The 21252-nt window shown below is 45.2% G+C and overlaps 1 protein-coding gene across 1 annotated transcript in view; it reads left to right on the top strand.

The window, feature by feature from the left end:
• Positions 1–21252, top strand: part of dna2 (DNA replication helicase/nuclease 2) — a 37037-nt gene that overhangs the window by 14641 nt on the left and 1144 nt on the right. The window contains exons 5-21 of the mRNA XM_055930763.1: positions 9113–9296; positions 9394–9542; positions 10223–10354; positions 10467–10695; positions 10813–10930; positions 11049–11202; positions 11314–11508; positions 11844–12077; positions 13604–13720; positions 13823–13932; positions 14087–14196; positions 14800–15021; positions 19234–19427; positions 19782–19871; positions 20020–20227; positions 20425–20514; positions 21029–21211. Coding sequence (XP_055786738.1) covers positions 9113–9296; positions 9394–9542; positions 10223–10354; positions 10467–10695; positions 10813–10930; positions 11049–11202; positions 11314–11508; positions 11844–12077; positions 13604–13720; positions 13823–13932; positions 14087–14196; positions 14800–15021; positions 19234–19427; positions 19782–19871; positions 20020–20227; positions 20425–20514; positions 21029–21211 — 2719 coding nt within the window. The remainder of the gene's footprint in view (positions 1–9112; positions 9297–9393; positions 9543–10222; positions 10355–10466; positions 10696–10812; positions 10931–11048; positions 11203–11313; positions 11509–11843; positions 12078–13603; positions 13721–13822; positions 13933–14086; positions 14197–14799; positions 15022–19233; positions 19428–19781; positions 19872–20019; positions 20228–20424; positions 20515–21028; positions 21212–21252) is intronic.

Below are 21252 nucleotides of genomic sequence, written 5' to 3'. Positions count from 1 at the left end.
TCAATCTGCTTTTCCATGGCTGGAGCCTGCCTAGGATCGAACACCCTAGCCAGCCTGTAAACCTCTCTGGCTGGATGTGTGTCCCAGTGCTTTGAGAACTTTGAAGGCCAAGTGGAATGCATCATGGAGATGGTCAAGCACCTCCCTCCTCTCTCCAATCCCCATCCTCTCAATAGCTCATCTGTCTTGGCACCATACCCACATGTTTTTGCCGTTCCATTCACTAGATAAGAGCCCAGATTCTCCATGACATTGTATGCAGACACTGCTGTGGGTTCCTTCCAGGATTGATAGAGCTGTCATCAGTTTGGAGCAGCCCTCTAAGATGGTTAGTTTAACAGTGAGGGCCTGCACCTTCTCCTCTGTTTCCAGTTGGCTGAGGATGTTTGTGACTGCATGGGATGATGACTTTTCTGCCAACAAAAACTCTGTACAGATGAACATGCTCTACATGGTACTACACCTGGAGCTATTTCACCTTGAGCTCACTGCTTCAGGAGGAGCCTTGACCTGCACAAACTCCTTCAGAATGAGGAAGCTCAACCATCTTCTCTTTCTGGCAGGCTTCTTGAAGAAGACATCTCATCCATGTCACAAGTGATGCAACTTCAGAAGTATTTGTAGTGCTGCCAGGTCTCACCCACCAGATTAATGACATGGCAGAGACCGGTTACATGGACACTGTTGGGCATCACTCCTTTCAGAACCTCCTTGTATGTCTTCAGGCAGTAGGAGGCATTATCTGTGACCACTGCCCAGGCATCATTCAGGTTCAGTGGTTGCTGTGGAGGGAGGCTAGTATAGCTTGGGAAAACGTTGAGTAGTTGCATCTGTCCATGAAAATGACATCCACCAGAAATTACTGGATTTCAACACCTGCAATGAAAGATAAGGAAACATTGTTTTAACCTAAAATAAGTGACAAAATAAGTCATTTCAAGCGTAAACACAATATAGATACAGCGATAGTTAGCTAGATGGAGAGGCAGACAGCTGCTGACATACATCGCTATATTTCACCACGATAGCGCGTTGTTTGGAATATCACAATTTGTATGCGAACAATTCACATTGCAGAATGTAAATGTAGGCTAATGCAACGGTATATCAATAGGCTGTTAAATTAACTCACCAATGACAATGTTTAGACCGCTGCAATCCCTTGCATCTGTTGTCTTGTCAACAACCACCCCAAACTTCTTCCTGCGGATCTTCTGTAGAACGACAGTCATATGTTGGTTGAACACACAAGGCAGGTGAGTTTGACCGAGGCTGCTCTCATTTGCGGGCAACGCTCCTCCCTGTTTGCAATGCTTCACTAGAAACATCTGTAGCTTTCTTTGCTTTTCTAAGGGTATGTCAGACTTGGTGCACACAGCCACAAAGTCCTGCATTAAATTGTCTTAAATCTGAAAATGCGCTTGCACTAGTAATGGTAGTTTGAAGAGGCATGCTCTGGCAAACACGGTGCTTTTCCTTGTTCTTCACATGGGCTTTAGATTTTAAGTGGTCATCACACATATTTTTACGGGTCCAATCAATAGTACGCTGACAGAATTTTCAAAACAGCTTATCGCCTGACTCATAGTTTACTTCTTGGCCGTCATAGACGGCCTCTTCAACATGTTTCTCAAAGTGACAGCCAAGTTGTGAGGACGTAAGAGTCATACGCCTGACCGACCCCCTCTCAAAACACGGCAATCGAAAACGGAAGTATTTCTCTAGGCCTACTTGGCACCAGTAGTTCAAACAGACAGCTCGGTGCATTCAACATGTCAATACCTCTCATAAATAAAAGTAGTGATGAAGTCAATCTCTCCTCCACTTTGAGCCAGGAGAGATTGACATTCTTATTATTATTAGCTCTGTTTACATCCAAGGACCAGCCGTGCTGCCCTTCTGAGCCAATTGCAATTTTCCTAAGTCCCTTTTTGTAGCACCTGACCACACGACTGAACAGTAGTCCAGGTGCGACAAAACTAGGGCCTGTAGGACATGCCTTGTTGATAGTGTTAAGAAGGTAGATTAGTGCTTTATTATGGACAGACTACTCCCTGTATTAGCTACTGTTGTGTCAATATGTTTTGACCGTTTACAATCCAGGGTTACTCCAAGCAGTTTAACCACCTCGACTTGCTCAGCTTCAACATTATTTATTACAAGATTTAGTTGAGTTTTAGGGTTCAGTGAATGTGTCCAAATTACAATGGTATTAGAAATATTTAGGCCTAACTTATGCCTTGCCACCCACTCTGAAACTATCTGCAGCTCTTTGTTGAGTGTTGCAGTCATTTCAGTCGCTGTAGTAGCTAGAGGTCGACCGATTATGATTTTTCAATACCGATACCGATTATTGGAGGACAAAAAAAGCCGATACCAATTAATCGGACAATTTTTATTTATTAAAAAAAAATATATCATACACACACTTTTGTAATAATGACAATTGCAACAATACTGAATGAACAATGCACACTTATTTTAACTTAATATAATACATAAATACCCACACACACGCAGCTCTGAAGTGACAATGATACGGAAGAGTCTGCTTAGGAGACAAATACTCTCAACTGTTTGAATAAAAATAGAGTTTAAGTTACCTGTGATGAATGTTGAATTTTTTTTGTTGAAAAATATATGCAGGAAATCCTATTTTAATAATGGGCATGGTAAGAATTGACAACCAAAGTGCGAGTCATAATTCCCATGACACCTAGCAAAATCTGAAAAGTGGTTCCTTCATTTATTCTATAGGATATTTTTAGATTCACTTAGAATAAGGTCTGTGTTTCGTGTAGGCTTACATCGCCGTGCCAATTTTATAACTGTGTAGATATCCATAGGACAAGGTAACTCTGATCAATATTGGCTAATTATAAGCGAAGATAAAAAAAAATTGTAGTGGATTTATGAAAATATGTTGACAAACGTTACCTTATCCTAGTGAGATTTACACGGGTATCAAAACGTTGAGGCGGTTTAAGCCTGCATGAAACACAGACCTTATTTGAAGTAGATGAAGACATTCTCTATGGAAGACATGAACGGTAAAATAACGAAGGAACCCCTTTCAAATTCAGCCGCAAGTTATTACAGGAATTATAACGCGTCGACTATTTCTCTCTAAACCATATACCTTTGACTAATCCGGAAACTATCACCTCGAAAACAAAACGTTTATTCCGTTGCGTATTTTACCTAACGGGTGGCATCCATGAGTCTAAATATTCCTGTTACATTGCACAACCTTCAATGTTGTCATAATTATGTAAAGTTCTGGCAAATTAGTTCGCAAAGAGCCAGGCGGCCCAAACTGTTGCATATACCCTGACTCTGCGTGCAATGAACGCAAGAGAAATGACACAATTTCACCTGGTTAATATTGCCTGCTAACCTGGATTTCTTTTAGCTAAATATGCAGGTTTAAAAATATATACTTGTGTATTGATTTTAAGAAAGGCATTGATGTTTATGGTTAAGTACACATTGGAGCAATGACAGTCATTGATTTGATGGTTTTTTATAAGATAAGTTTAATGCTAGCTAGCAACTTAGCTTACTGCATTCGCTAACAGGCAGGCTCCTCGTGGAGTGCAATGTAATTAATGCAAGATTGGATCCCCCGGGCTGACAAGGTTAATAATCTGTCTTTCTGCCTCGTTCCTAGGCCGTCATTGAAAATAAGAATGTGTTCTTAATTGACTTGCCTAGTTAAATAAAGGTGTAAAAAAAAAAAAACCGGCAAATCGGCGCCCCAAAATCCCAATTTCCGATTATGAAAACTTGAAATCGGCCCCGATTTTTAATCGGCCATTCCGATTAATCGGTCGACCTCTAGTAGTAGCTGACATGTATAGTGTTGAGTCATCCGCATACATAGAGACACACTGGCTTTACTCAAAGCCAGGGGCGGCATGTCATTAGTAAAGATTGATAAAAGGGGCCTAGACAGCAGCCCTGGGGAATTCCTGATTCTACATGGATTATGTTGGAGAGGCTTCCATTAAAAATGTTATTGCGGCTGTAGCGAAATGCTTGTGTTTCTAGCTCCAACAGTATCTAACAATACACACATTTTAAAGTAAAATAAATATTAGGACGAGCCATATCGGAGTGGCATTGACTAGAATATAGTGTATATACATATGAGATTAATAAAGCTGTATGTAAACTGTATTAAAGTGACTAGTGTTCCATTATAAGTGGCCAGTGATTCCAACTCTGTATATAGGGCATCAGCCTCTAAGGTGCATGGTTGAGTAGTCAGGTGGTAGCCGGCTTGTGATGTCTATTTCAGTCTGATGACCTTGAGATAATGTAGAAGCTGTTTTTCAGTCTCTCGGTCCCAGCTTGGATGCACCTGAACTGACCTCGCCTTCTGAATGGTAGCGGGGGTGAACAGGCCGTGGTTCGTGTGGTTGATGTACTTGATCTTTTTGGCCTCCCTATGACATTAGGGGCTGTAGGTGTCCTGGAGGGCAAGCAGTGTGCCCCCGGTGATGCGTTGGGCAGACCGTACCACCCATGGAGAGCCCTGTGGTTGTGGGTGGTGCAGTTGCCGTACCAGGTGGTCATACAACCCAAGAGGATGCTCTCAATCTGTAAAAGTTTGTGCGGGTCTTCGGTGCCAAGTCGAATTTCTTCAGCCTCCTGAGGTTGAAGAGGCGCTGTTGCACCTTCTTCACCACACTGTCTGTGTGGGTGGACCATTTCTGATTGTCAGTGATGTGTACGCTGAGGAACTTGAAGCTTTCCACCTTCTCTACTACGGTCCTGTCTGTGGATAAGGGCGTGCTCCTTCTGCTGTGTCCTGAAGTCCACGATCAGCTTCTTTGTTTTGTTGAGGGAGAGGTTATTTTCCTGGCACCACTCCGCCAGTGCCCCCACCACCTCCCTGTAGACTGTCCCGTAATTGTTGGTAATCAGGCCTACTACTGTTGTCGTCTGCAGACTTGATGATTGAGTTGGAGACGTGCGGGGCCACACAGTCATGGGTAAACAAAGTACAGAAGGGGAATGAGCACACACCCTTGTGGGGCCCCTGTGTTGAGGGTCAGTGAAGTGGTGTTTTTTCCTGGGGGGGGGGGGGGGGGAAGTCAGGAAGTCCAGGACCTAGTTGCACAGGGTGGGGTTCAGACCCAGGGCCCCGAGCTTGGAGGGTACTATGGTATTGAATGCTGAGCTATTGTCAATGAACATAATTCTGACGTAGGTATTCGTCTTGTCCAGATGGGAAAGGGCAGTGTGCAGTGCGATGGCATTGTCTGTGGATCTATTTGAAGTGGGGCTAGGGTGTCAGGTAAGGTGGAGGGGATATGATCCTTTAACTAGCTTCTCAAAGGACTTCATGATTACAGAAGTGAGTGCTACGGGGCGATGGGCTTTTAGTTCAGTTACCTTTGCTTTCTTGGGTACAGGAACAATGGGTACAGGAACAATGGTGGACAACTTGAAGCAAATGGGGGCAGCAGACTGTGGTAAGGAGAGATTGAATATGTATATAAACACTCCAGCCAGCTGGTCTGCACATGCTCTGAGAACGCAGCTAGGAATGCCGTCTGGGCTGGCAGCCTTGCACACTTAAATGTCTTACTCACATTGGCCACGGAGAAGGAGAGCCCACAGTACTTGGGAGCAGGCCGTGTTAGTGGCACTGTGTTATCCTCAGAACGGGCGAAGAATGTGTTTAGTTTGTCCGAAAGCAAGAGGTCGGTGTCCACGCCTTGGCTGGTTTTCCATTTGTAATATGTAATTGTCTTTAGTCACCATGTTCGTGTGAACGTCAATTTTATTCTCTGAGGCTACACGGAACATATCCCAGTCCAAGTTATCAAAAACAATCTTGAAGCATGGATTCTGATTGGTCAGACAATCGTTGGATAGACCTTAGCATGGGTTTTTCCTGTTTGAGTTTCTGCCTATAGGAAGGAACGAGCAAAATGGAGTTGTGATCTGATTTGGCGGGGGAGGGTCTTGTAGGTGTTTCATAAAGGCAAGTAGCAGTGATCTAATGTTTTTCCTAAGTGAGTGCTACAGTCAATTTGTTGATAAAGCTTCGGTAGCGTTTTCTCAAATTTGCTTTGTTAAAATCCCCAGCTACAATAAATGCTGCCTCAGGGTATGTGGTTTCAAGTTTGCATAAAGTCCAGTGAAGTTCCTTGAGGGTCATCTTGGTATCGGCTTGAGGGGGAATATACACGGCTGTGACTATTTGAGGTATTCTAGGTTGGTGAACAAAAGGACTTGTTTCTGTATGTTATCACAATCACACCATGAGTAGTTAATCATGAAACATACACCCCTGTCTTTCTTCTTCCCGGAGAGTTCTTTATTTCTTTCTGCGCGATGTACTGAGAACACAGCTGGCTGTATGGACTGACACAGTATATCCGGAAAGAGCCATGATTCTGTGAAAGTGTGTTACGGTCCCTGATGTCTCTCTGGAAGGAGATCCTCGCCCTGAGCTCGTCTACTTTATTGTCCAGAGACTGAACATTAGCGAGTAATATTCTCTGAAGTGGTGGATGGTGTGCACGCCTCCTGAGTCAGACCAGAAGTCCACTCCGAATACCTCTTCTCCGCCGGCAGTGTCGTGGAGCAGCCTCTGGGATAAGTTCAATTGCCCTGGGGAGTACAAACAAAGGATCAAATTCGGGAAACTTGTATTCCTGGTCGTAATGCCGTGAGGTGAGTTACCGCTGCTCTGATTCCCAAAAGTTATTTCCGGCTGTATGTAATATATAAAACATCTGGGTTAATAATGTAAGAAATAACACATAAAAACAAAATCCTGCAGTGTTGCTTAGGAGCTAGAAGCAGAGCTTCCATGTCTGTTGGCGCATCTTACATATGTGTGTCATTCAGAGGGTGAATGGGCAAGACAAAATATTTTAAGTGCCTTTGAACAGGGTATGGTAGTAGGTGCTAGGTGCACTGGTTTGGTCAAGAACTGCAACACTGCTGGGTTTCTCACGCTCAACAGTTTCCCGCGTGTATCAAGAATGGTTCACACCCAAAGGACATAACATTTGATTTTATGTGTCACATGCTCCGAATACAACAGGTGTAGATCTTACAGTGAAATGCTTACTTACAAGCCCTTAACCAACAGTGCAGTTTAAGAAACTTTAAAACATATGTATTTACTATATGAACTGAATTAAATACAAAATATATATTTTTTTAAACCAGAAGAAAATAGAAAATGAATAACTATAGAGCAACAATAAAATAACAGTAATGCGGCTATGTACAGGGAGTACCGGTACAATGTGTGGAGGCACAGGTTAGTCGAGGTAATTGAGGTAATATGTACACGTAGGTAGAGGTAAAGTGACTGCATGGATAATAACCAGAGTAGCAGCAGCATAACAATGGAGGGGGTGCAATAAAAATAGTCCGGGTAGCCATTTGATTAGCTGTTCAGTAGTCGTCTTATGGCTTGGGGGGTAGAAGCTGTTAAGCCTTTTGGACCTAGACTTGGCGCTCCGGTATCGCTTGCCATGCAGTAGCAGAGAGTCTATGACTAGGGTGGCTGGAGTTTTTGGAAATGTTTAGGGCTTTCCTCTGACACAGCCTGGAATAGAGGTCCTGGATGGCAGGAAGCTTGGCCCCAGTGATGTACTGAGCCGTACGCACTACCCTCTGTAGTGCCTTGCGGTCGGAGGCTGAGCAGTTGCCATATCAGGCGGTGATGCAACCAGTCAGGATGCGCTCAATGATATAGCTGTATAACTTTTTTGCTGATCTGAGGACACGTGCCAAATCTTTATATTCTCCTGAGGGGGAAAAAGTGTTGTCGTGCCCTCTTGACTGTCTTGGTCTGTTTGAACCATGATAGTTTGTTGGTGATGTGGACACCCAAGGAACTCAGTTATCAATCTGCTCCACTACAGCCCCGTCGATGAGAATGGGGGCGTGCTTGGTCCTCCTTTTCCTGTAGTCCACGATCATCTCCTTTGTCTTGATCACGTTGAGGGAGAGGATGTTATCCTGGCACCACACTGCCAGGTCTCTGACCTCATCCCTATAGGCTGTATCATTGTCGGTGATCAGGCCTACCACTGTTGTCGTCGGTAAACTTAATGATGGTGTTGGAGTCATGCTTGGCCATGCGATCATGGGTGAACAGGGATTACAGGAGGGGACTGAGCACGCACCCCTGAGAGGCCCCTGTTGAGGATCAGCGTGGCAGATGTGTTGTTACCTATCCTTACCAGCTAGGGGTGGCCCGTCAGGAAGTCCAGGATGCAGTTGCAGATGGAGGTGTTTAGTCCCAGGGTCCTTAGCTTAGTGATGAGCTTTGAGTGCACTATGGTGTTGAACGCTGAGCTGTAGTCAATGAATAGCATTATCACGTAGGTGTTCCTTTTGTCCAGGCTGGAAAGGGCAGTATTGAATGCAATAGAGATTGCGTCATCTGTTGAGGCGGTATGCAAATGGTGGGTCTAGGGTTTCTGGGATGGTGTTTGTGAGCCATGACCAACCTTCCAAAGCACTTCATGGCTACAGACTTGAGTGCTACAGGTCTGTAGTTATTTAGGCAGGTTACCTTGGTGTTCTTGGGCACAGAGACTATGGTGGGCTGCTTGAAACATGTTTGTGTTAGACTCGGTCAAGGACAGGTTGAAAATGTCGGTAAAGACAGTTGCCAGTTGGTCAGCGCATGCTCGGAATACACGTCCTTGTAATCCTTCTGGCCCTGCGGCCTTGTGAATGTTAACCTGTTTAAAGGTCTTACTCACATGGGCTGCGGAGATCGTGATCACGCAGTCGTCCGGAACAGCTGGTGCTCTCATGCATGCTTCAGTGTTGCTTGCCTCGAAGCTTCCAGCCAAATTGACAACTGTGGGAAGCGTTGGAGTCAACATGGTCCAACATCCCTGTGGAACATGTTCGACACCTTGTGGAGTCCATGCCCTGACTAATTGAGGCTGTTCTGATGGCAGAACTCAATATTAGGAAGGTGTGCTTAAAGTTTTGTACACAGTTTATCGAACTCAATATTTTTTTTGCACATTTTAGAACGTGATTCTGGGTAATATTGCTCAAGTTTTTACTTTCAGACAAACAATAATGTGAAAATAATAGTACGTCTTGCCTTCTCTAGGGAGTCGACACCAGTGTCCACGGGTGATGTGGTTCACCTGGAGGGCCAATGTGTCTCAGGTACCTGGCTGATGGACAGGGAGTCAGGATTCTTGGTGCTTCTCCCTGACGTGCTCATATCTGGGACTAGCATCGCCAGCGGGATCCGCTGCATGAGACGGGCCGTGCTGGGTGAAATGTTCAAGGTATGACCATGAAATACCAGGCTCAGTTATCCTATCTGTTTATGAATTGATTGACTGACCTTATTGTAATGATATGTAATCCTCACCTTTGCCTTAGCGTTTTGACGGAGGCTCCAAACAGATGCTGAACGGTACGATAGTTCATGACATCTTCCAGAAAGCTGCAATGTCTGGAGACTTCTCTATGGAAAGGCTGCAACTGCTGGCCAACCAAGCCCTGCTCAGCCCCAACTACCTGGGAGACATGTAAGAGTCATTATACTATACCATACAATGCCATCATACATTGACATTGGGAGTTTCTTAGGAAATGTTAAAGGGATACTTCAGGATTTTGCCAATGAAACCCTTTATCTACTTCTCCTGAGTCAGATGAACTCATGGAGACCATTTTTCTGACTCTGCGTAGTTTGAAGGATGTTGCTAACTAGCGTTAGCATGCTAGTAGATACCATAGACTTGTAGTCATTGTGCTAACGATAGTTAGCAACTTCCTTCAAACTGCACGCAAAGTCAGATAAATGGTCTCCATGAGTTCATCTGACTCTGGGGAAGTAGATAAAGGGCTTCAAAATTCAAAGTATCCCTTTAAAGGTGAAATATGCAGAAATCGCTTTGGTTGTTAAAATTCTAAACAACAGTGTTGAGAATCATTGTGCCATCTAAACTGCTGTGAAAAATATATTTTCACCTGTTTTGAAGCTGGTGACCAAAAACTGAAAGTAAAAGACACAATAACTAAACTTAAGCATGGGATGCATAGATATCGCGCTCATTGAACAGATTTACCACGTTAGTCTTGCTTTCAATAAGGATGACAGATCTATAATCTGACCAAAATCACATTGTATTGTGGGTGACCCCAAAAAGTTATGTTTTGCAGCTTTACGTGTGGGTTTTATTGTAATTCTTCTCAACCCTCATAGGTACACCCTGAAACTGACTCAGGAGGACATGAAGCAGGAGATTTTGGAGTACCTGCCTGCAATGACAGAATGGGCTAGAGATTACCTTCACACCTCTCCACAGGCAGGCAAGAAACTGTTAACTCTCAAATTGTGAGTAGTACCAACTCACCCCACCCCTAACTAATTTGATTCACCATTCTATATCTTTAAAAATCTTTGACAGACTGGCAGTTAAAAAAATGTTGGTCCTCCCCACCCACAGGCCAAGTGATGGGGCACTGAGCTGGCAGGACTCCGCATGCAGCATCGCTGTCACAGATTTTGTGGACATCGAGGAAAACATTTGGTCGCCACGTTTTGGCCTGAAGGGTAAAATTGACGTGACAGCAGGGGTGCGTATTCATCGCAAGGGCAGGCCTCCACTCAACAGGGTAATGCCTTTGGAGCTGAAGACTGGCAAAGAGTCCAACTCCATTGAACACCGCAGCCAGGTACTGCACCAGAGGAACGAACACGCAGTCAGATAGCAAATACTGAGCTCTATGACCCATACATGCATTATGACTGCAACAGTGCTCAAACCAATAAAAGCTATTGTTATTGTCCAGGTCATCCTTTACACTCTGATGAGCTTAGAGAGACGCAGTGATGCAGAGGCAGGATTCCTGCTCTACCTGAAGACTGGCAACCTGCATCCTATAGTCGGGAACCACATGGACAGAAGAGGTAAGCCCTGATCACAAAAATGTGTTTGGAACTTTATTTTCCATGGGGAACATAGTTTTTTATTAATTTCTTTTGAGACAGGACCTCATAGTTGACTCATGTTCTATCTCTCTCTCAGAGCTGTTGAAATTAAGGAACACCCTGGCGCATCACGTTGGCAATAGCATGGAGAAGGAAGGCAAGACACGGATGGCACCTCTGCCAGGGATCATCACAGACAGACAGATCTGCAAGTGGTGTCCCCAGATCAGGAACTGTGCTCTCTATGACAGGTATAACTGCCTGCCTTCCAGAGTGAACTACTTATATGCTGATAGGAGATTCAGGACGACAGCAACTTCATGCCCTTAAAAATCAGCTGGTGTGTGTGTGTGTGCGCACAGGGCCATTGAGAGCAGGGCTCCAGTCTACTACTCCAGTGAATCACAGCAGTTGTTGGTGCAGCAGGAGAGTGAGCACCTGACAGAGTCACACCTGCTCTACTTCAGCCACTGGCTGCTCCTCTGTGCCCTGGAGACCCACACCATGGAGAGGAAGGGAGGCCGGCACAACATCTGGCTGCAGTCTGCCCGTGAGAGGTCCGGAAGAAATCACGTGTCTATGTATCAGATAATGTGGTCATTTAGCAGATGTTTATCCAATGTGACTTACAGAACTGTGAACATTGACAGTGACATATGTGAGCTAATATAGTGTGGGCTATAATTGTTAGAAAAAATTACATGAGTTTTCACTATGGATGTTTGTTGAACAATTTATAAATGTACTAGTAGGTCTTTAATCTGTTACATTCACTGACAAAATGTACTCAACTCCCCTATTGGTGGTCCTCGAGCTTTTGCCAGTGATTTGGTGGTCCCTGAATAATTATTTTTTATAGGGAACCGCTGTCTAATTTGTTTTTGGTGTCCAGGGAGAAGAGTGGGGGGTGTATGGGAAACATGCAGCTGATTGGCCCAGTGAAGAACCAGTCAGACGGTGTGTATATCCACCGTTTTGAGCGCCGTTGTGGCGGGGAACAGGGTGTGACGGGCTTGATTGTTGGTGACAGAGTTGTGGTGAGCGACCATGATTTGCAGCTAATTGGTGTGGCAGCTGGATACATCACAGACGTGAGCAGCACTGCAGTAAGCTGCTCCCTGGATCGGTAAGATGGCAGTATCAATGTCTTTCAAAACACTATGGGAATCTGGGAATGGGAGGTTTAGTGAGTTTCTATATACAGAACCAGTCAAAAGTTTGGACACCTACTCATTCCAGGATTTTTATTTAAAATATTTTCTACATTGTAGAATAATAGTGAAGACATAAACTATAAAATAACCTGTATGGAATCATGTAGTAACCGAAAGTGTTAAACAAATCAGATATATTTATATTTTAGGTTCTTCAAAGTAGCCATGCTTTGTCTTGATGACAGCTTTGCACACTGGCATTCTCAACCAGTCACCTTGAATGCATTTCAATTAATTATTAATTTGTGGAATTTCTTTACTTAATGCGTTTGAGCCAATCAGTTGTGTTGTGACAAGGTAAGGGAAAGGGGGATATCTAGTCAGTTGTCCAACAATGTATTCAACTGAAATATGTCTTACGCATTTAAACCAACCCCTCTGAATCAGAGAGGTGCGGGGGACTGTCTTAATCGACATCCACGTCTTCGTAGGGGTGGTATACAGAAGATGGACCTATTTGGTAAAAGACCAAGTCCATATTATGTCAAGAACAGCTCAAATAAGCAAAGAGAAATTACAGTCCATCATTACTTTAAGACATGGAAAGTCAGTCAAACCAGAACATTTTAAGAACTTATGTGAATCAGGCCTTGATGGTCGAATTACTCCGAAGAAACCACTACTGAAGGTCACCAATAAGAAGAGACTTGCTAAGGCCAAGAAACACGAGCAATGAACATTAGACCGGTGGAAATCTGTCCAAATTTGGGGTTTTTGGTTCCAACCGCCGTGTCTTTGTGAGACGCAGAGTAGGTGAACGGTTGTTCTTCGCATGGGTGGTTCCCACCGTGAAACTGGAGGTGTGATGGCGCTTTGCTGGTGATATTGTCAGTGATTGTATTTAGAATTCAAGGCACACTTAACCAGCATGGCTACCGCAGCAATACGCCAGCCCATCTGATTTGCGCTATGACCCAAAACACACCTCCAGGCTGTGTAAGGGCTATTTGACTAAGGAGAAAAGTGATGAGTGCTGCATCAGATGACCTGGCCTCCACAATCACCCGACTTCAACCCAATTGAGATGGTTTGGGATGAGTTGGACTGCAGAGTTAAGGAAAAGAAGCAAACAGGTGCTCAGCGTGTGTGGGAACTCCTTCAAGACTGTTGGAAAAGCATTCCAGGTGAAGCTGGTTGAGAGAATGACAAGTGTGCAAAGCTGTCATCCAAGGCAAAGGGTGGCTACTCTGAAGAACCTCAAATAATCTCAAATGTTTAACTTTTTTTCGTTGCTACATGATTCCATATATGTTCATAGTTTCGATTTCTTCACTATTATTCTACGATGTAAAAATAAAGAAAAACCCTTGAATGGGTAGGTGTCCTAACTTTTGACTGGTACTGTGTGTATATATAGATCTGTTTTAGCTTGTTTTTTTTTGTTGCTATTTGTATGTGTATTCTTCTGGAGTTGAAGATGCTCCCCTCATCTCCATAGGGACCTTTCGAAGTGTTCCTCTGATGTTGTGTTCCGACTGGACCAGGACGAAGGGGTAATGGGATTGAGCACCCATCTGGTCAACCTCTCCAAGATGATGGAAAGGTCTCCTCCAAGGTCTGTTCAGTACTACTGCCTGAAATGGAAATAACTTAAATTTTTTCTTCATACCTCTTTAATAGTAGGTATTAACTCATGGCTCCACCTCCTCCTTTGCAGTGAAAGACTAAGGGAGCTAATAGTGGATTTCCACCCTCCTCAGTTCATTGACAACCTCAGCAGTGTGTTGCCCAGGGAAGCTAAGGACACAGTCGCCAACATGCTGAAAGGTGTGTCCCCTGATTGGTTACCCCTGTTCCCTGCTCTCCTTTGTCTCACTTTAGTTGTTACCTTTTTATATAAACATTTAATTTATTTGCTAACTTAATTTCAAAGCTCACCAGTGAACTATAACACTAACTTGGTGTTTCATCTCTGTCTCAGGGCTCAACAAACCTCAGAAACAGGCCATGAAGAAGGTTTTGCTCTCCAAAGATTATACGCTCATAGTTGGGATGCCTGGCACTGGGAAAACCACCACTATATGCACACTGGTAAGAGCAGTGTTTGTAATTTCCCTGTTCTACTTAGATACTCTGGGTGTATTTTGTAAATTCAATCTGGAGTGCCAGTGTGCTCAGTGTTGTCACATTGTCAGTTTGTAAATTCAGAGCGTTAAGCTCGGAGCGTTCAGAGCGCACTCTGCCCGAGGAGTAGGGTTGGCCCGAGCGTTCTGACCTCACAACGGCAGTCAAGCACCCAAGCTAACTGGCTAACGTTGGCTAGCTTGCTAGCTAATTCCGTACACAAATGAGAGAACACCTCACTGACCATTTTACTCACCCTAGACGAGCTGGCTAGGCTGTTCATGTTATCCAGAGCATTGGTGGCATTAACTGTGCTGCTGGCAACAATTTAATTACGCTTTTTTTTGCCAACGTTTAATGACACCGGCCATATTCAAGGGGTGTTGAGCGTTTTGTAAATTCATCAGTTATTCTGCACTCTGGCACACTCAGACGAGTGCTCTGAAATCTGAGTAGATAGCCAGAGTGAATTTATGAACACACCCTCTGTGACCCTTGTTCGTGCAATGTATGTGTGAATGTGATGATCAACATTTGAATGGTTGTTGAGTCTCCTCTGTCCTTACTCAGGTGCGTATTCTCCATGCTTGTGGCTTCAGTGTGCTGCTGACCAGCTACACCCACTCTGCTGTGGACAACATCCTGCTAAAGCTCCGGAGGTTCAAGGTGGGCTTCCTGCGTCTGGGCCGGGCCCAGAAGGTCCACCCAGACATCCTGGCCTACACAGAGGAAAGGTGTCGGGCCAACGGCATCCACACACTCCCTGAGCTGGAGAATCTTTACAACAAGGAGGTGAGTGGGCTAAACTGAGGGATAGAGCCAACTTAGAGCGATGCTCTGCCACCCAACTATGCTGCACTTAACCCAGGCTAAGGAAGAGCAGTTCCATGATTAGGGCTGTTGTGGTGGCTGTATTACCGCCACACTGGCGGTCACGATTCATGACGGCAGTCAAATTCCGCTTGACCCGTTTAGTCATGGTAATTAGGCTTCTCCAAGCTCTGCTGCATTTTTATCTATTATACACTGCCCAAAAAAATAAAGGGAACACTTAAACAACACAATGTAACTCCAAGTCAGTCACACTTCTGTGAAATCAAACTGTCCACTTAGGAAGCAACACTGATTGACAATAAATTTCACATGCTGTTGTGCAAATGGAATAGACAAAAGGTGGAAATTATAGGCAATTAGCCAGACACCCCCAATAAAGGAGTGATTCTGCAGGTGGTGACCACAGACCACTTCTCAGTTCCTATGCTTCCTGGCTGATGTTTTGGTCACTTTTGAATGCTGGCGTTGCTCTCACTCTAGTGGTAGCATGAGACGGAGTCTACAACCCACACGTGGCTCAGGTAGTGCAGCTCATCCAGGATGGCACATCAATGCGAGCTGTGGCAAGAAGGTTTGCTGTGTCTGTCAGGGTAGTGTCCAGAGCATGGAGGCGCTACCAGGAGACAGGCCAGTACATCAGGAGACGTGGAGGAGGCCGTAGGAGGGCAACAACCTAGCAGCAGGACCGCTACCTCCGCCTTTGAGCAGGAGGAGCACTACCAGAGCCCTGCAAAATGACCTCCAGCAGGCCACAAATGTGCATGTATCAGCTCAAACGGTCAGAAACAGACTCTATGAGGGCCCGACGTCCACAGGTGGGGGTTGTGCTTACAGCCAAACACCGTGCAGGACGTTTGGCATTTGCCAGAGAACACCAAGATTAACAAATTCGCCACTGGCGCCCTGTTATCTTCACAGATGAGAGCAGGTTCACACTGAGCACATGTGACAGACGTGACAGAGTCTGGAGACGCCGTGGAGAACGTCATGCTGCCTGCAACATCCTCCAGCATGACCGGTTTGGCAGTGGGTCAGTCATGGTGTGGGGTGGCATTTCTTTGTGGGGCCGCACAGCCCTCCATGTGCTCGCCAGAGGTAGCCTGACTGCCATTAGGTACCGAGATGAGATCCTCAGACCCCTTGTGAGACCATATGCTGACACATGCACATTTGTGGCCTGCTGGAGGTCATTTTGCAGGGCTCTGGCAGTGCTCCTCCTGCTCAAAGGCGGAGGTAGCGGTCCTGCTGCTGGGTTGTTGCCCTCCTACGGCCTCCTCCACGTCTCCTGATGTACTGGCCTGTCTCCTGGTAGCGCCTCCATGCTCTGGACACTACGCTGACAGACACAGCAAACCTTCTTGCCACAGCTCGCATTGATGTGCCATCCTGGATGAGCTGCACTACCTGAGCCACTTGTGTGGGTTGTAGACTCCGTCTCATGCTACCACTAGAGTGAGAGCACCGCCAGCATTCAAACGTGACCAAAACATCAGCCAGGAAGCATAGGAACTGAGAAGTGGTCTGTGGTCACCACCTGCAGAATCACTCCTTTATTGGGCGTGTCTGGTTAATTACCTTTAATTTTTGCCTTTTGTCTATCCATTTGCACAACAGCATGTGAAATTTATTGTCAATCAGTGTTGCTTCCTAAGTGGACAGTTTGATTTCACAGAAGTGTGATTGACTTGGAGTTACATTGTGTTGTTTAAGTGTTCCCTTTATTTTTTTGAGCAGTGTATTTAACCTTTGTTTAACTAGGCAAGTCAGTTAAGAACAAATTCTTATTTACAATGACGGCCAAACCCTAAACCGGACGACGCTGGGCCAATTGTGCGCCACCCTATGGGACTCCCAATCACGGCCGGTTTTGATAGAGCCCAGGATCGAACCAGGGTCTGTAGTGACGCCTCTTGCACTGAGATACGCTGCGCCACTCGGGAGCCCAATGGTCATTAGTAGCCTACCAAACTTGCTAACTGCCTAGTACTCAGCACTCTATTGTACCTCTCACTCTGACATCAAGAAAATGTAATCAAAGATCTAATCAAACACTTCATGTGCCCATGAGCTTATGTTGCGCAACATTTCTGTAGGCTATTGTCGTGGAAATTCAGTACTGAGAGACTTGGTAATTTCTTCGAACAATAATCTTTATTTAATATCGATTTAATTATTGCAATAATGAAACCGAAGACTGTTGGGCCGAGAGCCTACCCTTTACAGACAATGCGCAGTTTATATAGCTGATACCCGGAATGCTTGGTTCCACCCCTCCATATAGATTGGGGGGCACCATAAGTCACTTTGGGTACATCCTGTGGTCATCTGCCTATTGTTTGGTCTCCCAGATGCCAGGATAATTAGGAATACTGAGGCCTTTGTTCTGTTCCTACAGGCTATCTATATCTTGGTGACACCCACCACATTTTATCTATGGAATGCCAGCTGTAGGTTTTTACCTATCCATCACTTCAGAAAATGTGTCAGGTAAAAAATAGATAACAAATAAAAATAACAAATAATTCAAGAGCAGCAGTAAAATAACAGTAGTGGGCTATATACAGGGGGGTACCGGTACAGAGTCAATGTGCGGAGGCACAAGTTAGTCGAGGTAATATGTACATGTAGGTAGAGTTAGTAACAATGCATAGATAATAACCAGGAGGGGCAATGCAAATAGTCTGGGTTGCCATTTGATTGGCTGTTCAGGAGTCTTATGGCTTGGGGATAGACGGTGTTAAGAAGCCTTTTGGACCTAGACTTGGCGCTCCGGTACCGCTTGCCGTGCGGTAGCAGAGAACAGTCTATGACTAGGGTGGCTGGAGTCTTTGGCAATTTTTAGGGCCTTCCTCTGATGCCGCGTGGAATAGAGGTCCTGGATGGCAGGAAACTGGGCCCCAGTGATGTACTGGGCCGTACGCACTACCCTCTGTAGTGCCTTGCAGTCGGAGGCCGGGCAGTTGCCATACCAGGCAGTGATGCATCCAGTCAGGATGCTCTCGATGGTGCAGCTGTAGAACCTTTTTAGGATCTGAGGATCCATGCCAAATCTTTTCATTCTCCTGGGGGGAAATAGGCTTTGTCGTGCCCTCTTCACAACTGTTTTCTTGTTGTTGGACCATGATAGTTTGTTGGTGATGTGGACGCCAAGGAACTTGAAGCTCTCAACCTGCTCCACTTCAGCTCTGTCGATGAGAATGGGGGCGTGCTCGGTCCTCCTTCGGTCCTCCGCAATCATCTCCTTTGTCTTGATCACCTTGAGGGAGAGGTTGTTGTCCTTGCACCACATGGCCAGGTCTCGGACCTCCTCCCTATAGTCTGTCTCATCGTTGTCAGTGATCAGGCCTACCACTGTTGTGTCATCGGCAAACTTAATGATGGTGTTGGTGTCGTGCCTGGCCATGCAGTCCCGGGTGAACAGGGAGTACTTGAGGGGACTGAGCACGCACCCCTGAGGGGCCCCCCCGTGTTGAGGATCAGCATGGCAGATGTGTTGTTACCTACCCTTACCACCTGGGGGCAGCCCGTCAGGATCCAGTTGCAGAGGGAGGTGTTTAGTCCCAGGGTCCTTAGCTTATTGTTGAGCTTTGAGGGCAGTATGGTGTTGAACGCTGAGCTATAGTCAATGAATAGCATTCTCACATAGCTGTTCCTTTTGTCCTTTTCCTTTAGAATTCTTCATACTATAAAATAATGACACGGAATTGTAAGCAAATCTTGTCTGCTAAATGAACTAGTGTAGCCCACAGCTATATGGCATAGCCAGATCAGGGCCTAACATAAGAAAAACTGAGTATGCTATTCTGTTCTGAAATTGACTACATTTTCTTAGGCCAATCTTAAAGAAATAATGGATTTATTGTGATGGTATATTACATGGATTTGTTTGACTTTTTAAATGTAGATTTTCCAAAAGTCTGCATCAGTGGCTTGTAGGCTAAGGGTGGAAGCCAGGAGATCCTGAATGTGTTTGTTAATTGTCAATTACTGTGAGACAGGCAGTTATTTGCTTGATAATCACCTGCTGACAATTTTATGACTGCCACAGCCCTATCCCATGATCTACAATTGTTCAAATGGACTCTCAGAAGATGGCGGAACACAACCATTGAGAGACTACAGTTCTCATACAAAAACTTTTATGTAATAAACCCTCCCATCTCTCCATAGCTGGTGGTGGCCACCACGTGCATGGGTGTAAAGCACCCCATTTTCTCCCGTCGTCGTTTTGACTTTTGCATTGTGGACGAGGCGTCCCAGATCAGTCAGCCAGTGTGCCTTGGGCCCTTGTTCTATGCCCAGCGATTTGTCCTGGTGGGGGACCACCAACAGCTGCCCCCCATTGTCCAGAACAGAGAGGCTAGGTGAGTAGATTCTAGTGATGGGGTCAAAAATCGATAGTTACACCGGGATGTTATCGTTTTGACAAGATTGCAATATTATTTTTGCTCTAGCTTGCTGTACCTTCACCAAAATGCAAATATTTGTCCTCCATTTTTTAAAATAGGGAGACAATTTATTTTCAGCACAATTTGTTTTATTTCCATGACATAAAAAAATCACAGTATCACACAATGCATATTGTAACGGCAACATATCGTTATAATATCGTATCGTGAGGTCACCTCTCAGGGTCGATGAAACTAAACGTACAGTAAGGGTGTGGACTCTTCGAGTAGAGTTTCTTCTCCATTTCTAATGTTTCAAGTCGTCATCAGGTTGTTGGGTATGGACGAGAGTCTATTCAAGCGTCTCGAGCGTAAAAGTGAGGCTGTAGTCCAGCTGAACGTCCAGTACAGGATGAATAGGTGGGCTATTCTTTCTAACAAAATCATGTCAACTATTTCAAACATTTATTTCAACATCAATTTGTTTTTCTATTGTTTTTCTCAATGGTTACTGTTTCCTTTCGTCACACCTAACGTTTTTACACTCATTTCGTGGTGGCCTCCACAGTAAAATCATGTCCCTAAGTAACACTCTGATGTACGGAGGGAGGCTGGAGTGTGGCTCAGAGAGGACGGCCAGCGCCATGCTGACCCTGCCCTCCCAGGGCTCTGTCCAGAGAGAGCTGGAGCTGAGTCTGGGCCGGCCGGAGGACCTGGCTTGGGTCCAGGCAGCTCTGGAGCCTCTCAACCCTGTCTGCTTCCTGGACACCGCCCAGGTCAGTCTCTTGTGCCAATGTTATTCTTACAATACTCTTTATTTTGATTACTATATTTTACATGATACCACAAACCTAAATAAGCATTTAAGTCTGGCTTGCTTGATGTGTGTAACTGTATTGTTGGACCTTTGTATGTTATTCGACCTGTATATGCATGCCTCTTATGAGTGCCTCACTGCTGCTCTGACTGACAGGTTCCAGCCCTGGAGACGGTTGACCAAGGGGGAATCAGCAACCAGACAGAAGCTGCTCTGGTGCACGGCATAGTTGGTCTGCTATTGAAGGTGGGAGCTTCAATAAAAGTAAAATGAAATGCACAAATATCTATGAATTCATCCGATTTACTTGGACTCACAGCAATGACAAAGATTGTATGTACTGTGTTAGAACAGCAGAACTGTCTTTGTTCCCCCCCACCCCTTTGGTTCAAAATGTCACTCAGTGCTCTGTTTTGTGATTGCTCTGCATTGATACATGTAGAGGTAGTACTACACTAACTAACCTGTTATTAACTGGGTGGTTCGAGCCCTGAATGCTGATTGTCTGAAAGCCATGTTATATTAGACCGTATACCACGGGTATGACCAAACATTTATTTTTACCGCTCTAATTACGTTGGTAACCAATTTATAATAGCAATAAGGCACCTCGGATTTGTGATATATATGGCCAATACACCACGGTAAAGGCTGTGTTCGAGCACTTTGCGGATAAGAACAGCCCTTAGCCGTGGTACATTGGCCATATACCACACCCCCTCGCGCCTTACTGCTTAATTATACCCTTGTGTTCTACTAGGCTGGGTGCAGGGCCAGTGACATCGGGGTCATTGCTCCCTACAGACAACAACTGAAGGCCATCTCAGGCCTACTAGCCGGGCCAGCCTTCAGCACTGTGGAGGTCAACACTGTGGACAAGTACCAGGGCCGCGACAAGAGCGTCATCATCGTTTCCTTTGTCAGGAGTCACCCAGAAGGCAATGTGAGTGGACCTTAAACCGACCATGTCTCTTGAGATCTTGA

Source organism: Salvelinus fontinalis, chromosome 1 (assembly GCF_029448725.1).
Source record: "Salvelinus fontinalis isolate EN_2023a chromosome 1, ASM2944872v1, whole genome shotgun sequence".
In the NCBI taxonomy this organism is placed as follows: Eukaryota; Metazoa; Chordata; class Actinopteri; order Salmoniformes; family Salmonidae; genus Salvelinus; species Salvelinus fontinalis.
The sequence above is the reverse complement of the archived record's forward strand: the minus strand, read 5'-3'. Positions and strand labels throughout refer to the sequence as shown.